Raw genomic sequence first — 18,275 nt, 5'->3', positions numbered from 1 at the left:
AGAGAGAGAGAGGAAGAGGAAGATCGTTAGAGACGACGAGGACGAAGATACGATTTTTTTTTCCTTTTTTCCTTTTTTCTTTTGGTTCTTCTTCTCCTTCCATCCCCCCCTACCCCCTTTCCTTTTATCATATTCTTTTAATTTTATTTCCACTACTACTATGGTACTAGGTAATATATTCAATTGTATGAATATACGTTTGGAAGGTAGAGAAGAAGGGTGGTATAAAAATCCTTGGTAAAATATAATAATGAATCGTATCTTTCGTCTCTGTTCGTGTCCCTTTTTCTCTCTTTCTATATTTCTTTCTTTCTTTTTTTTCTTCTTTTCTTTCTCTCTCTCTCTTTCTCTCTCTCTTTCTCTTTCTTTCTTTGGAATATAGGATTGGTTTTGCAGGTTCAATGGGAACGTGCATCGGAGTGTTCTTGATTAAGAAGTATGGAAGAATGGGTATTTATGGGGGGAATGAAAAAACGTTCGACATGCGGGTTTCGAGCATCGAACCTCCATCGATCATGGCGTTCGAGAGGCTCTCGTTTTGGGGGGATCGAGAGGATTAGGATTTTAGAAACCAAAAAGCAAAATCGTCTCATGCATCGGCATGCCATTCATAGGGAAAAAGAGAGAAAGATAGACAGATAGAGAGTGAGTGAATGAGAGTGAGAGAGAGAGAGAGAGAGATACTGACATGAATGAGAGAGAATGAGAGTGAGTGAGTGAGTGAACTAATTAATGAATGAGAATGAGAGATAATGAGAGAGAGAGAAGGAGAGATAGGAGGACTATGGTTTCGCAGACTCGACGTAATTCAGCGATCTTTTCTTTTTTTTTTTGATTTTTTTTTCGAGGTTGGACGGAGGATGGTTACGGTGGCCAAGTTTTTTTTTTTGGGGGATCGATGACTTTTGGTTGTTCTTTTTTTTTTTCTTTTCGAAAAAGAAGAAGAAGAAGAAGAGAGAAGGGTAGTGGTGGATGTTCGATGAGGTTTTTCGGTGAATTTTGGATTATTTCGTGGTTGAGAAGGGGATTTAATTTTTTGTTTTTTTTTTTTCTTTTTGATATTGTCGAGGAATAGAACTAGAGTAGGGAAAATGTCGATGGGAATGTTTTAAACAAACGAAGGCATGCTCTAAACATGTGCAAACGATAGGTAAAACTAAATCTCAACTAAAGACAGAAGAGCCTTAGATATATCAGAGATATAGAAATATATATATATATATATGTCTGTGTATATGTGTGAAATATATATATAGAGTGAAAAAAAGTGCGGTTATCATGAGCATACATATATACATAGATATATACATATATCGTTTATACACACACGTGTATTTTTTGATTATATTTTTGTATTCCTTTTTTAAAAAGGGGGGAAAATTATTTTATTATTTCAATATATTACAAAGTGTTTTTATTATATATTTATATATATATATTTTTTGTTCGGTTATATATTCGGGTTTCTTTTACTCGTCCCCTTTTGTACGTTCTTTAAAAAATAATGTTCATTCGTATATGTATATATGTGCGTATATGTATGCGTTTAACTCGCAGACTGTGGGTTCGAGAACGTAGCCGTTGCGCTTTTCTTTGCTTTTCTCAAACTTCAGCCCGAACGAATGATTGTTTTTTTTCTCTTTTTCTTTTGGTACGTACAAATTTATCAAATTTTATCTTAATATATTAAAAAACATATAACAATGTACGACGAGGTTGTGCAACGGCATACGCTTGAACGTTCAGTCTGGCTTTTCTATACGTCATAACACGTGGCAAGAGAAGTTCAATGAACTAAAATTAGAAAAACGAAACATCTTTTACTGACGTAATCACGTTAACCATCAGAAATAACACTGAAGTGTATAGTGAGTACATATCAGTAGGTAATTGTAATAATATTACGTTATAGAGTGTGATATAAATCTTAAAGACTAGCTGTGTTCAAAACCTGGATCATCCTCCTGCAAATGCTTTAAGGAAAGACAAAAACACGTGAATGAGTATAATTAATTAAATGTTAGTCTATATAGGGATATTTTTTTTTTAGCTTGTGAAAATTGTTCAAGTCTAAGTGTTACTTTACTTTACTTTTCTTTTCTTTTTTTTTTTTACTTTTTTCTCTCTCCAAAAAAATTCTTCTTTTTCTCATATCTCAACTTAACTTACTATTAAATATTTTTAACAAATAATGGAAAAAAGTAATGAGTTTGCTTAGATTTTTCTATTTTTCTTTTCTTTTCTTTTCTTTTGTTCTTGACTTAAAATATCTTTTCTCTTCTCTTATTATTAATTATTTCATATATATCAACACAATTAATTAATAGAGTGGGATACTTGTGGGTTAGTTTGATAAAAGGGGGTTTTAGGTGGAAAAACCAACGGCAACGAACAAAGAGATAGTTAGTTATAGGCCCTGTAAAAAATGTAAAATGGGAATTGTAAAATATCGTTCTTTAATAATTATCGCATTTTAAAGAACACAGCTGAATTCAAAAATCGTTTATCAGCTTCTGAAAAATCCGTGTGGCTGCGTGCACCTGGAAAAAATCTTTCGGACACACTAGTTGGCAATCGAGGATGGAAAAAACCAGAGGTAGGTTGGAGGGGGGGGTAGGAATAGAGATGTCATAGTTATTATATCCGAATCACTTATATTTTCTTTTCTATGTTCTATTCGTTTCGTTTTTATACAGATTTATAAAAACGAAACGATACTTCGTGATATTTTTTGAAGTTGAAAATCTTTTTGTTTTTTTATTATTATTTTTTTTTTGTATTTCTTTTTACGAGAAAAGTATAGGGGACGGGGAGGATTTTTTTTTTTTTTTTAAAAGGAAAGGGACTCTTGGTTAATGGGAAAATATGTTGCCGCAAAAATTCCAAAAATATAAAATCTCGCCAGCCAAAAAAGTAGGGCCAACATATATATGTATACAGAGCTTCCGGGTTAACGCATTCCGCGTTAGATGCCGCGATAGATCCGATTTGTAAAAAATGGGGGAATGCGAAGAAGGAAAAGAACGCGAGTATTATATGGAAAGGATATGTATTTGTATGTATTATATACGTATATATATATATATGTGTGTGTGTGTGTGCATGTGTTTATATATATATACGTTTCATTGTAAATGTATGCGAGAGTGTATGCATGTAACTAAATGCATATATGTGACTATATTCGTGTATGTAACTCTGTTTGTATGTGTATGTGTGTATATGTGTATGTGTGGAAATATGAAAAGGGATTTAGTTTTTTTAGGACGAGCTTGTTTAGGACAGGCACGAAAAGTCGAAAAAATTGTGCGCGTTCAAAACTTTAGTTCGCGCAACAAAAATGAGAGATAGAAAATGAAAGAAAGAAAGAAAGAGAGAGACAGAGAGAGACAGAGAGAGAGAAATAGAGAAAGATAGACAGATATATAAAAATATATATACATAAAAAGAGAGAGAGAGAGATAGAAAATAAAAAGGAAAAACAAGAAAAACAAAAAATAAAACGAGAGAGAGAGAGAGAGAGAGTTAAAAAAGAAAAACAAGATTAACGGAGAGGAGAGAGGAGTTGATGTATACGTATAAAGAAGATCAACAAAAAAAAAAAGTAGAAAAAAAAATATATACGACAGGGCGCCAAGTCCTCTTTCCCTCCTACGTCCCTTCTTTTTTCTTTTTCTTTTTTTGCTTTTTCTTTTTTTACTCGATACGATTGACTCGATGAATAGAAATGGGTGCATGTCTCTCTCTGCATTTGGATATATATATTTTTTTGGTTTTGCTTTCTCACCTGTACTTTTATTTTATTTATCATAACTTTATTTTTTTCTTTTTTCTTTTTTTTTCTTTTTAAGTACTTTTTACACATTACTTTTTTACTTTTTTTTTTGAAACTGGATACTTTTTAGTTTTCGATTATTACGAATTATTGTCGAACTTAAATGGAATAAAAAAAGAGTGGCGTGACGTATAAATAATAAGCCTAGCATTGTACGTAAGTGATATCTATAGATAGAAATATATACAGGGTGCGGTTGCGGATCGTGGTGCAGTCGGTATAAGAATATAATTCTTTTTTTTTTTTTGTTTGGTGACATATTTATATGACGAGTTATATTAATTTTTTCGAAGCATTATGAAAGTTGATTTGTATATGAATTTATATACATATGAAAATGTCGTCAATATAATTTATTTGTATTATACACGTATATCTTTAGATGCGCGTATGTTAAAAGATAGAAATACATGATCGTATTTTAGAATATAAAACGATTTTAGTTTTTGTCTATTTTTCAAAAACAATTTTCCATTATGAATGCTAGATTATTAATTATTTGTATTTTCACCAACGAGATACTATTTATAAATTTATGAATAATTTCTTCGCGTTTCATAAAATTCAAATGAAATTTTTATCCATTTAATCAAGCGATTGTTATTATTATTATTATTATTATTATTATTATTAATTTGTACGTTTATCGATAACACTAACGACCACTTCCGTATCCTGTATACGATATGTAAATAGACAGAAAAACATGGATAAAATATATATATATATGTATATACGACATAGAATGTAACAATAGAAAAATAAATAATCGTTTTCAATTCGGGATTAATAATAATAATATAATGAATAATAATGATCATATATAGAGAAGTAGAAATAGAAAATAGAAATAGAAGAAGTAGAAGAAGAATTGTTTGGTGGGGGTTTTTTTGGGGGGGGGGTTTCTTTTAAAGAATTCATCGAGAATATGACGGAGAAGATAATTATTAAAAGGAATAGTAAATGATTGAGGAAATTATGGGCGATTATGGTGGTTATGGTGGTGGTGGTGGTGTGGTGGGGGTTGGGTAGGGAGGTTTCGAAGATAGACGATAGCGTTTAATCTGAAATCGAAAGTATTACATTCATTAATTTTCAATCCGATAATTAGATATATACACGATTTAATCGCGAAATAATGATTTTCTTCGTTATTAGGAAAGAACGTGTCGTGGCAAGCAGCACTGGAATCATTCTGATCATTTATTTCAATAATTCGCGCGAGTGACTTTTGGCGGGCTTTTATATTTTTTGGCTCTTGCTCGGCATCGCCTTTAAGCAAGAGATTATTATAATGTTTCTATCTATTATTTTCATATATCAACGAGGCGTGTCGCGTTAAAATTAAACGCGGTCTTCGTTAACAAATATCAATATCAACTTAACAAAATTATTAATAATATACGTATTTATTTTCGTAACAATAATTACAAACATTATTATAAGTAAATCCGCGCGATACGTTTACAATTTAGTAAAGTGAAAGAACACAAGAGTAAGAAGAAAAAAAAAATAAATAAAAAACACAAATTATTATATGTTACTTGTTACCACGTTGGAAACATTAACGCGACGTATCTCTTTAACGAGAGCGCATCGTCGATAGATGAAACGAGAAACTAGTATAAAAATTAAAATATATAATTATACATGTATATATAAATATATATATATAATAATAATAATATATATATATATATATGTATGTATATATATATGCATAAAAAAAAAAAGAAAGAAAAGAAAAAAAGAAACATGAAACCCGTATTATTTTGATTATATACGAGTGAGAGAGAGAAGAGACGATATCAGTCAGTGTCAGTGATACATACCGTCCTCGTGAGTTCTGACCGAGATAGGATAACTCGGGGGCCCATCACCTACGCTCGTTCCCGCCAATACCCAGATCCGATATTCTGTCCACTTTTTGAGCTCGTCCAAGACGAATCGGGTCTGATTCAGTTTGATAACCTTCGCCTCGGAATCGGAGCGTCCGCTCTCGACGACTTGTAGTTTGTAGTAAGCGATCCTCCCATTGGACCGTTCGGCAGGTGGTGGTTCCCATGTGACCAATATGGAGGTCGGGCTGATCGCTTGGCCGGTTACATTGCGAGGCGGAGCCCCGGGGACTATATAAAACTCGATTATAGGGATGGGAAAGAAACTCAAAATTGGATTTGTCGTTACGACGATTCACGACCGATCGCTAAGTATCCAACGAATTTCGTCTTTCGATAAGAGACGTCGGGATCGACGATGGTCTTCTTCTTTTCTTTTTTTCTCTTTTTTTTTTTTTTTTTTCAAGCAGAAGGAAGGAAGAAAGAGAGAGGGAGAGAGAGAGAAGGTAATAAAAAATAAAACAGCCTTCCGTCCCGTATTTAATGAAATCCCGGGGGAAGGGAAAGAGAGCGCAGGAGGAGAGACCATCGATGACCTTGACGAGATTCTAATCGAATTAGAAAATCGGCATGCGTTGGATCGTAATCGTCGCACGAAAAAAGGGGGAAACTCTCGTTAAACGAAAACGATGATGATTGGTTATATCTTGTTAACTTTCGTAAAAGGGGTTCTTTTCTTTTTTTTTCTTTTTTTTTCTTTTTTTTTGTCTTTTTTTGAACGGATAAAAAGTGGCTCAAGGAGTGAGATAGTAGAAAATAAACGAAAAGAAGAAAGTATAACATGTCATTAAAATCGATCCTTGAACAGTCGAAAAGAAGATTACGTGATTAGAGTACGTGGTTCTCTCAATTTTCGACAATAAATGTTGTCGAAGGTTTATTAGAGGGTTAACGTCGTTAATTTCTGACGCAAAGGTATAGATTTTGCTTGATAAAGGATAATTGGCGCTGAATCAACGACGTTATCCTTTTTATTTTGTTTTTTCCATTTTTTTTTCCTTTTGTTTTTTTTTTTTTTTTTTTTTGCTTTTTTCTTATTTATATATATATATATGTATATATTATATATTACGATATGTATATTGTAATATAGTATATTATATATACATATATATGTATATATAATTCATAATTATTTAACGAGGGACAGAAAGTACGAACAAATGAAAATAACGGACGTAAATTATATGTTATCGAGAATGAAAAGAGGTGCCCAAAATGCACACATATATTCGATGCAGTGCTTAGTGCAATTTATATGTAATGATATGTACGTATATATATATAGATATATATAAAGTGGCATCCAAAAACGGCTTTCTTAATTTGCAACGCATGCAGTCATTCTCACTCTCCCACGCTTCATCACGTTTCCAACGATTACTATTCTCCCTCTCCATATTTTATTTTATATTAGATTTGATAATACGTGTAATATACATACGTATATTTCCCGTATTAAATTTTTTTTCTTTTTTTTTTTCTTTTTAATTTTTTTTCCTTTTTATCCTCGTATATATAAATGTTTTCTAATATCTCAAAAAAAAAAAAGAATCCTATTTCTATCTCTTATTGTTCACATTCTTGCATTATTTAATTAGAGAATTTTGTTTCTTTTTTTTTTTTAATAATTTTCTTTCACTAGACTAACTATCATTGTACTCAATTATATTGCTGTTGGATATTTTCTTCTTTTTTTTTATGTTATCTATTTTTTCTTTGTCTAATTACTCACAACTCTAACCGTACGATGATTACTTTTAATTACTTTTTTTTTTCCTTTCTTTTCTTTTTTTTTCTTTTTACAACGATTATACTGTATTGGAATAGTAAGAAAAAGGTGTTTGTTTGTGCATCAATAGAGATAATATAATAGCTTACGCTACTTTTGCGGGAGCGTCTAGCGCTACTGCACCTCCTACCTGCTGTGCCAAAACGATTTTTTTCAACGATCGTGCAAGGGTGAAACGCATTTCGTGAAAAAAAAAAAACATATAAAAGGTGACAGTCACGATATGCATCCACCCTAAACGACCGAATTTCAAATCGACATGCAACTGGCACTCCTCGCTGCGTGAACTCACTCATTTCTCGATTCGGCTCTCATTTTTCTGCTTACCGTACTGTTTCGTGCGAACTGGACAAGGTATCGTCGTGGCACCCTCCCCTCGTTGACTTCTAGCCGCCAACCAGATGTAATAAAGCGTGTTAGGGTAGAGACCGGTCAAGGTATAGTTCTCGGTCACTGGTATTCTCCGATGATGTTTTTCCTTTCGAGGAAAAACAAAGGAAAAAAACATGAAATTAATTTTACGACTCGTGGTTGATCGTATGAAGGGGTGAGGATTTAGCATGGATGTGACCCGTATATGGGTCCTTAATAACGGAAAGGGTTTTAAAGAATATCTTGACCTAATCGTAATAAAAGAAGTAATTCGTATTGTTTGAAATATTCGGTATTTCGAAAAGTTCATTTTTCGTTATAGATAAAATAACTTAAAATAAAGTAACTTGCAATTAAATTAAAAGTTAGATATTTGTTTGTTTGTTTGTACCTTAGCATAAGTATCGTTCCAATAAAGCTCATAGCTGAGAATATTCTCGCTACTATGAGCAGGTTTGCTCCAATGGAGCGTCACCTTGGTCTCCCCAACGTCAGCAACCGTCAGCATCTCCGGTTGACTTGGTACCCCTTGTTGAGTTTTAATTTGAATAGGTGCACTTAAAGGGCCAGGTCCAACACTGGTAAGGGCTTGAACTCGAATGGTGTAAATGGTGTGAGGTGTTAGATCGGATAGGGTTGTTAACTGACTGTTGTCGACCATTTGATGTTGCCATGATGCCATTGGTTGATTCGGATCCATCGTGTAGTAAACTTTGTAACCCTAAACGAAATTGTATGCATCGTTAATTATCTTTATTAAAACATTGTTATTATTTTGTTTTGTTTCGTTTAAACGTGAAGGTAATTGTAACATATAGTTAAATTATAAATTCCATTTTTTATTTATATTATTTCAATTACTTTCAGTTCGAAATCGAACGCTTCATACTTAACGATTTAATAATTTGACTAATTGTGATATTATTATATAAATTTAACGATAAAATCAAATTTTGTTTCATAGTTTGATTTATGTAAGTTGACTGTCGTAATTATTGGTACAAATATTGTAAATTTTGTTTAAAAATTAAAAACCAAATACCGTCACTTGACCGTTAGGAGTTTCTGGTTCGTCCCATTGTATGACCATCGTGCTGGAACTTAAAGGTCGGACCTGAACCTTTCTTGGCGCAGTACCCGGTTCTAGAATAGACAAAACTCAATTGAATCATTTCTCGAAAGATTATTCTATTTCAATTGAAACGTAATCAATCGATTGGTTGGTTAGTCACGCGAGAAAATGATATCAGAAAACAATAGAGCCCTAGATACCAAATTATACATGACTAAACAAGAACGAGTGATTAAACAACAAGACTAAAGAACAAATAGAAAAAAAAAAAAATAATCTACCCTTTGATCATAATGAAATAAACACACAGAGAGACACGCACAGATACCAAATGAAAGGACACCCATGTGACGACGAAAAACCATGATCGACGTAGAAAAATAAGAAATGATTATTCAAATTAACTACCCAACAAAATAAAAAGGATAAAAGGAAGAAACACATATGTGCGTATTCTACGATTTACATTTACATTAATCAATTAATAATAAAGGTACACGTGTGAATAAGAGTGAACAGAGATGATTGAAAATGAAATAATTTTGTTGACAGAGAAATAGATGAAAATATAAAACAAGTATAATACAAAATCAAATAAATTAAGAAATGTTACTACGTCACTCTTAGAAGGATAATCTCACTTACTGGCACCTCCATTTGTCGATTCCGCTATTGGGGGGAGAGAAGAAGAAACGTCAAAAGATTATTATCGATTATTCTCAAAGTATGTCAAGTGATATGGTGCATCGGTGGAAATACGAAAAAAATTATTTAAAAATTTGACGGTTTGAAGAGAAAAAAAATAAAAGAAAAAACAAAAAGATTATAAATAAAAGAATAAGACACCAACAACAATTACAACAGCAAGGTACAACAAGAAAATATGAAGAAGAAGAAGAAAAACAACAACAACGTACGTAATACATGAAAAGTTAAAGAATTTTCTTTTCGTTTTTCCACACGGATAAAGGGGGGTGTGAAGTGTGCTACTATACGGTTTTTTTTGGGGGGATAGGTGCAATTTCGCGTGCCGTCTCTCCGCAGATTCTTTTTTTAATCCTCTTTCTCCCTTTCTCTCTCATTCTCTCTCTCTCTCTCTTTCTCTCTTTCTCTCTCTGTATTTTATTTTATTTTTTTTTGTCCTTTCCCCTTCTCGTTCGAGGACACCTTTCAAAAATCAGTGATGAAAAGGTGTCGATACGATGAGAAGGGGTTGGGCTTCGTAATTTGTAGCGGTGATTATAAATGACGATGATAATCATTATGACGATGATGATGATGATGATGACAATTATTATGATTGTTATGATGATTATGATGATGACGATGATAATGTTGATGATGATGATGATGATGATGATGATGAATGATAGTATAGGGACAAAAAAATCTTCAACGGGACGAGACGTTGAAGCGCGACGCGCCGAAACGGTCCAACAAAAACACACACGCACGCACGCACACACCCACATTAATTCAAAGTGCTATAGAGAGAAGGGAGAGCAGGTGTAGTTGGTGATGGTGGTGGTAGTGATAGTGATTATAGTGATAGTGGTGGTAGTAGTGGTGGTGGTGGTGGTGGTCGGTTATAAAAAGGTGGAAAAAAATGTACTTGTCACTTACATGAACCAAATCGTGCGTCCACGGCGGGACAGCATGTAAAAAAAGGTAGAATTTCCCTCAAAAAATTTGTCAAAATTCTTTTTTTTTTCTCTTTCTCTCTCTCTCTCTCTCTCTTTCTCTTTCTCTCTCTCTCTCTCTCTCGTTCTCGCTCGCTCGCGCGACGACACAAAAAAGTTTCACTACGTTCTACGTGCAAAAAATCTGTAAAACCCTTCTTTTTTTTCCCCCCTTTTTTTTTTGTTAATTCATTTTTTTTTTCTTTTTTCAATCAGACTACCCTTATCCGTACCGAGATTAGTATGTCCCCTCGCAAGTAATCGTGTTGTTTCATTCGCGCGAGAGACGATCGGGAAGTGTTCTTTTAAGTTCTTTTTTTCTGTTTCCTTTTTTTTTTTTTATTTAATATCTTTTTGTATAGTCGAACGTGCAATTTATGTAAGTGTATGTTAAATATATATACATATATGTATATATATATAGTATGTATATATATGTATTGTATTTATGTATGAATGTATGACTTGTAATATTTACACGCATTTATGATTTTCTTTTTTATTATTTTTATATTCAGATAGATATATGAGTGTATATATGAGTGTATATATTTATGTATTTATATGTATATATATTTAATTATAAATGAGTTTTGCTCTCTCGTGAAAGTGCGAAAATGAAAATGTGAATTATTAAAGCCTTGTTTTAGCTGTAGTCACTCGTATAATTATTTTGTATCTACTATGCAAGGACGAGATTTCGGTTCTGATATAATTTTGTGATTTTTTTAAAAAAAAAGGAAAAAAAAAACTAAAGAAAAGGCAGACAAAACGAGTGAGTTTGAATTCTCGTCCTTATTTCAAATTCTCGTTTCTAACGCAACACATTTATATATATATTATATTTAATTATATAATTATTTTTGAACAAATTGATTTTCCAATCATCCTATTCGTTCTTAAAAACGCATAAACAGAAACAAGAATATGAATCTGAAAGGAATAAAGAATTTTATTTAAAGCTGCTGCACAAACGTTAGGTAAAGGCTTTTTTGTTTTTCTCTATGCAATATGCAATATTATGCAATGAAAAAGAAAACGAATAAAAGAGAGAGAACGACGATAAATATAATTATATGTACTTCAAAATACATATATATATAGGAAAAATAAAAAAAAAAAAAATAAAAAATGTATAAAATAAGATTGATGATAATCGTTATGTTTTACTGACTTGTTTCACCAGTGGTGACTGTCACCGGGGCACTTGGGGGACCACGGCCGATGTGGTTCACGGCTATCACATAAAGCTCGTACTCCGTGTAGGGACTAAGACTTCTGACGTGGTAATACATCGTTGTGATACCGGAAATCTCGGTGAACGGCTGATTAGCCTGTTTAGGTTTGTGTTGGATTACATAGTATTGCAACTCGTCTGGTCCCTTGTACGACCAGCTTAACTTTACTGAGGTTGCAGTGATGTCGGACACTTGAATGTTTTCCGGTGGACTAGGAAGTGCTGAAGAAACAATTATTCAGATTATAACATTATTAATATTTTTGTATAATACCTGATAATACAAATATAAGAAACATTTTCTATATCAGCGTTTATCAACCTACCAGAGACAAAAAGTGTCTTATATTAAAGCAATCAAAATAATTTATTCTTATAAAATTGTCAGAAAGTGTTCAGTAAAACATAGATTTCAATTAAATCACAATTTATCGAGTTTCTTGGTTAAAGAAGATTGAAAATCGCTGATTTATGTATATTCATAAGAGCTTGCTTCTTCAATTTTCATCCCCATCTCTCTCTCTCTCTCTATCTCTTGAAAATGAGAGATGCGAATAAAAGGAAGATTTCATCATCAGCATATACGATGGACCGATAGTAACAGAAGCGTAAGCCGATCAATTAGTTATTAGGATTATACGTTAGTGTTGGTGGAAGGTAGGACGCGTTGCTTTCATGATGGATGGGATTTATATTAGACGATCCATAATAAGTATGAATGAGGAATAGAAGGGGATGAGGTTTGGAGGGTGAGGTTACTCGATCGAAGGTAAGGTTAAGTCTTTGGAGCGACGTTAAGCGTTAGAATACACACACACACATGCATATAGTAATCAGTATGTTAATTTCCTTCTATACGCACATTGAACTTTCACCATAGACGTGGCATGTATGACACCGATATTGCTCGAAGCTGTACAAGTATAATTAGCCGATTCCTGAATGTCGGTTAGGTAAAGAACGTTCTTGCCAACTGGAAGATTGTCGTCAGGAGTTATGTCAGTGGCTGGATCCTTTCGCCATTGTACCACGGGCATCGGTGCACCCACAGCAACGCAGGTCAGATTCAGGGAAGCTCCTAGCGTGACATCGCTCACGGGTGGTGGTGGTATCGAGAAGCTCGGGGCAACTCGACGAACTAAAAGCAGAATACATTTTTAATGGTCGTCGTCACAACTCTTCTATTTCTCTCTTCATCCATCTGGGGGAGGGGGAGTGGGAATGGAAGCAAGGGGCAGGACGGGGCGGGATAGTATCGTTTGTACTGTTCTACCATGCTTCCGTAGTTTCATTTTCCTTTTTTTTTTTTTTTTACTCTTTTTCGTATCCAACGTATTTTTCCAACCATTCGAACCGTTGAATCTTTTATCAACGCAGCAGGAAGAATCTCGATACTGGCAGAAAAAAAAACGGCTAAAAAATTTATGGTATCGCAGTAGTAATGGTCGTTTCGAATCGAAAAAAAAAATTTGACCAGTGTTTAACTTCTCATCGATTATTTCTCTGACATACGTTTTTAATCATCGTCTACCAACAATTTTCATTACGTTTACTACGTTAATGCTAATTATCGATCGGAGGGAAAATGATTTCGTTATAGTACAACATTGGTTTATTTCGTGCGACTTCCTAATCGTATCTAATGGATTCGTTAAAGAGACGGAAATCTCGTTTGTTTGCGAGCCTTGGAAAAGCGCATTGAATTCGATTGATACGAGCGTGAATTTCGTAATGTCTCGTTGCAATATGTATTCCCGACGTATATAATCAAACGTATATATATATATATATATGTACGTACGTGTATTTACATATACATGCACGCAGTATAAATCCTTTCCAATATGTATGTAAAATACACATACACGCGTATAAATAAATGAATAAATAAATAAATAAATAAATGCACATACCTTTAACATAGAGCATAGTCGATTTGGAATATTCCGTACCAATAGAGTTGTTCGCAACGCATTCGTATTTTGCCTGATCGTAGCTGATGGAGTTGGCAATTTGCAATTTTCCTGAAACAAACGAAAAAAAAAAAGAAAAATATCAAAAATAATCCATTACGTACAATTACATTTCCTATTATAATACGTACAATTTTAGTCACATTAAAACGAACCTAATATATTTATGAGAAATATTCGATAGTAAAAAAAGAAATGAAAAAAAAAAAGAAAAAACAAAAATCGTTCGAACGAACGACGAAACGAGAGTTAGGGTTATAAGTTAACGAACGTCTGTATTCTGCTTGACTTATGAACCTTTTACTTTGTTTTTCGTAGCTTAATAGAGTTCCTACCGTGCTGAGAAGAGGCGTGGAGGTGTTTTCCCCATGGTTTGTTGTGAAAGTGCGAGTGAGTGAGAGAGAAAAGGAACGAGGAGGGAGAGGGATTGGGGGGGGAAAGGAGAGAGGGAGAATGGGACTAGCAAACATTACCCTCTATACCCTCATCACCCTCGGCCAGTTCGTGCAAGGTTTCGACGATGCATCAACCCCTTAGCACGATACCGCAATGATGAACTGGCTGTTGCGAGGCGTGTGATTATCTTCGCCCGACGTCACTCCTCCGGTATAATTTAACTCCCAACGAAAGTTCGCAAGCTATACACACCTGCCACCACCCTATTACCACCCTACCACCACCGTACCACCACCTCGTTTCTACTCTCTTTTCCTCTTCCTATCTCTTTCCTTTCTCGCGAGTCAGACTACGAGGAGGAGAAGGAAAAGAAAGAGGAGAAGGAAGAGGGGGAGGAGTGGGGGGAGGGATAGATTCGCTTGAGTAAACAATGCGCCAAGCAATTCTCCCGAGAATCTTTGCAATTCTTAATTGCGCGACGTCTCGTTCATCATTGAGAATACTAATCGAAAATCTTAAGGGAGTATTCTCGAGAAATTTCTCTTATCGATCTCAAAGGAATAAGACAGAGAGAGAGAGAGAGAAAGAGGGGATGAGATAAACCACGATGGAAAAGAGAGTGAGAGAGAGAGAGAGAGAGAAGAGAGGAGATATCAAAAAGGCAAAAGCTGGTCTTAACGAGGCCTTCTCTTTCTTCGAGAAACGAAGTTTGTGAAGTGAACTCGAAAAGGGTTGTTCTCTCTCCCCCTTCCCCCTGTCCCCTGCCCGCTTCCCCCCTTTTTCCTTCTTTTTCTCTAGATTATATCGTATGCAAAGACACAGTTAGAGAAAGAGAGGGAGAGAGAGAGAGAGAGAAAAACATGCTCGACAAGAACGTAGATACGTTTGCTAATGGAAGGTCTGCTTTTGGTAGCACAATCAACGGTGGAATCGAACCTGCAATCAACGTTAGTCAGATAGTACTCCTGCCATTACCTATTCAACCTGCTTAATTTCAACCTGCAAGAATAGTGGACCACCTACTTTAGCATCGACAATTTCGATAGTTTCTAACCGGGGAATAATGGGTCATAGGACTTTTTTTTTTCTTCCCTATATGGTCTTTTTTTTCCTTTTTTTTTTTCTCATTTTTATTCTTCTTCTTTAGCTCGAGGAAGTTTTTATGAAAGAGAGAGAGAGGAAAGAAGGAGGGGTAGTCGTGTTGAAGGGTCGCAAAGGGTAGAAAACACTCCATCACACGAAGTAAGAAGGTTGGTAGGTACTGGTCTGATATCTTGTACGATCGGAATACGTAATCGTGCCTCATCTACAATTTCTAGTAAACCGAGCAGGAAAGAGAACGCGTGGTCATAACGTTAGAGATCTTTCTTCGAGTCACGTGCCCATTGTTAGCACTACACACCCAACGGAAAAGTTATATGGTTTTATTTTTTCTTCTTTTTTTTTCTTTCCCTTTTTTCCTTTTTCCTTTAAAGAACCGTTCGAATAAGCCGGAAGCAGTTATTATTTTATTTTCTTTTATTTTTCAATTTTCTTTTTTTTTTCCCCTTCGAATGGGATACACCCCCCCCATGCATGTTATAATAGTTAGCTTTGATGAAATGTATAAGATATATATATATATATTGAATGTAATTGACCATGTAAGAAATTTTGATTCGTACTACTTAAAGTCTGTCTGATTTTCTGACAAAGAACTTTGATTCGTACTACTTAAAGTTGTCGATAACTATGAGAACATTACTCAACACATTATTATGAAAAGATTTTTATAAAAGATTGTTACGTTACATGTTTCGAATATTGAAACTTCTCTACACTGATATACTAATTTATAGTTAAGTTAGGTATCTAGGTATCTATATGTGTACTTGTACATCATGAAATAGATTGATCAAAGATATATATATATATATATGTATTTAAAGGTTAACGTAAAGTTACAAGTAAACTACTCTCGATGACGAACGATTAACTTGGAGAAGGTAATATGAGTTTTAGTCGAGGAGGAAGAAGTTCTCTCTCTCTCTCTCTCTCTCTCTCTCTCTCACTCTTATTCTTGTCTTGTTATGAATTGTACATGATCGACGCACGCGAACATTTTCACGAAAATCGTGTTTAGAAACGTACTGACAGTTTCTAATGCAGTATATATGTATACGAGTATACCAACGTTATAGAAAAGATGAAACTCTGACGTTACCTCGCGTAACAAAATACGTTAAAACGTTTCAAAATAAATAAAACAACAAATAAAAAAAAAGAAGAAGAAGAAGAAGAAACAGCAAAAAACAAAAAACGTAAAAAAAGCAATAATAGCAAAAAAATATCTCGCAAGAGGAAAAATATTTTTGTACTATTCTTTTCATAGGAGAGAGAGAACAAAAAATTATCATATTTTTGTATCTTCTATTATAGTAGGGGTAAGAGAGATTGTTGTTGAAATAACTTAAATCACGAAATCCGATTGTAAGAGAGGGAAGAAAGAGTCTGATGGGTTAGTATATGCATACACACACACATATATATATTATATATCTACTTGTTCTCTTTCTAGGCTCTGCTCAAACACAGTCTCGACGAGTAGACAGGTAGAAGTATACTTTACGATCGAATGCCTTCAGTGTAAACATATTCGTTATTTGAATTCTATCGAGATCGAATTCTCACTTCGTAGTATAGAACATGCTATTACCACCATCACCACCACCGTCACCATTACTACTACTACTACTATTACTACTACTATTACTAAACGCAGCAGACACAAATTTACTCTCCGCACTTTTTTTCCTGAGCCCTCAGCGAGAGAGTAACTACCACCAGCCCCTCATTATCGGCAAAGCCTGCCTCACTTATTTTTCCTCTCGCAAGATACCACGGGGGTGAGTAGTTACGAGGTTGGATGCCATATTCGTGAAAAACGTTTCCTACAACGATGTTACATTTGTGTAGACTATCGTCGTAGACATCCGTGGAAACGCGTCGTGACTATATTTCGCATTTGCCCTACTCTTTTCCACCCATCCACCCCAATCCCCTCCTCCCCCTCTTCCTTCTCTTCTTCTTCTTCTTCTTCTGGCAATATTAAATATAAGGAAAGATATTTCAATATTGATTCACAAATACGATGTAGGTGGAAAACGTGCACGGAGTAAAGGTGTATATGAGAAAGAGAGTGTATATGTGTATGTGTCTGCGAGAGAGAGAGAGAGAGAGGGAGAGAGATGGTTCTCCTGTCGTCTCAACTTCCTCTTTCTCTTTCCTGTTTCTCTCTTACTCTCTCTCTCTCTCTTCTCGTTCCTATTTTTTTTCCTTTGCTACGTACCACGACATCCCATAAATATGTATACATATTTATGCCTAGCACATGCCCCCCCATAACCCGTCTCCTTTGGCACGCTTCGAAGAAAACGCCTTCGTCTTTCATTCCCCTTTACACTCCCCTAACTTCGAATGATCTCACTTAGACGAATTTTTCTTCGAGAAAGATTTTCTTTCTTTTCCTTTTCTTTTCATTTTTTTGTTCTTCCCCTTATACGACCATTCAATCACAATATTCATATTTTTTTTCGCTTTTTTTTTTTCTTTCCTTCACGACAGACATAGTACATGTAATTCAATTCAAATGTCATTGTCATTCCTGATTGTTTCTTTCTTTTTTTTCTTTTTTTTTTTTTAGAGCATCGCGTATAGACTAGAAAAAGTCTCTTAACTGTTGAAATATTCTCAGTCTTTCGAGTAAGTAAATTTTCAATAATTCTTGCATAATATTCTAAAAAGAATGAATCTTAATTATCCTACGTAGTGAATTCCGATCGTGGTTTCAATGAATAAATCAATACTTAAATTACAATTATGATAAAACTCTTGGAATATTTGTCAAACTTCTGAAAACGCACAGTTTAAATTCACACATAGATAATGACGATTAATTCTTGATTTCATTTTCGCCAAAGATTCTCGACAATAGTACGGAAGGAAGAAAGGAAGGAAGAAGAGAAGGGGATGGGAGAAAAGA

At 34.3% G+C, this 18,275-nt stretch overlaps 1 protein-coding gene across 15 annotated transcripts in view; it reads right to left on the bottom strand.

Moving 5' to 3' along the window:
• LOC122525885 (tyrosine-protein phosphatase Lar) overlaps positions 1-18,275 on the bottom strand; it is a 510,813-nt gene that overhangs the window by 16,329 nt on the left and 476,209 nt on the right. For 8 of the 15 annotated variants that reach the window (XM_043648898.1, XM_043648900.1, XM_043648902.1 and 5 more), the window contains 8 exons: positions 13,799-13,909; positions 12,748-13,023; positions 11,823-12,107; positions 9,615-9,638; positions 8,940-9,040; positions 8,289-8,618; positions 7,853-8,003; positions 5,668-5,964 (listed from right to left, as the gene is read on the bottom strand). In XM_043648898.1, coding sequence (XP_043504833.1) covers positions 5,668-5,964; positions 7,853-8,003; positions 8,289-8,618; positions 8,940-9,040; positions 9,615-9,638; positions 11,823-12,107; positions 12,748-13,023; positions 13,799-13,909 — 1,575 coding nt within the window. The remainder of the gene's footprint in view (positions 1-5,667; positions 5,965-7,852; positions 8,004-8,288; positions 8,619-8,939; positions 9,041-9,614; positions 9,639-11,822; positions 12,108-12,747; positions 13,024-13,798; positions 13,910-18,275) is intronic. The other 7 variants (XM_043648910.1, XM_043648911.1, XM_043648912.1 and 4 more) reach the window with 4 other exon arrangements.

Source organism: Polistes fuscatus, unplaced genomic scaffold (assembly GCF_010416935.1).
Source record: "Polistes fuscatus isolate 324 unplaced genomic scaffold, CU_Pfus_HIC Scaffold10, whole genome shotgun sequence".
In the NCBI taxonomy this organism is placed as follows: Eukaryota; Metazoa; Arthropoda; class Insecta; order Hymenoptera; family Vespidae; genus Polistes; species Polistes fuscatus.
Note: the sequence above shows the minus strand (reverse complement) of the source record. Positions and strands in the feature narration are given on the sequence as shown.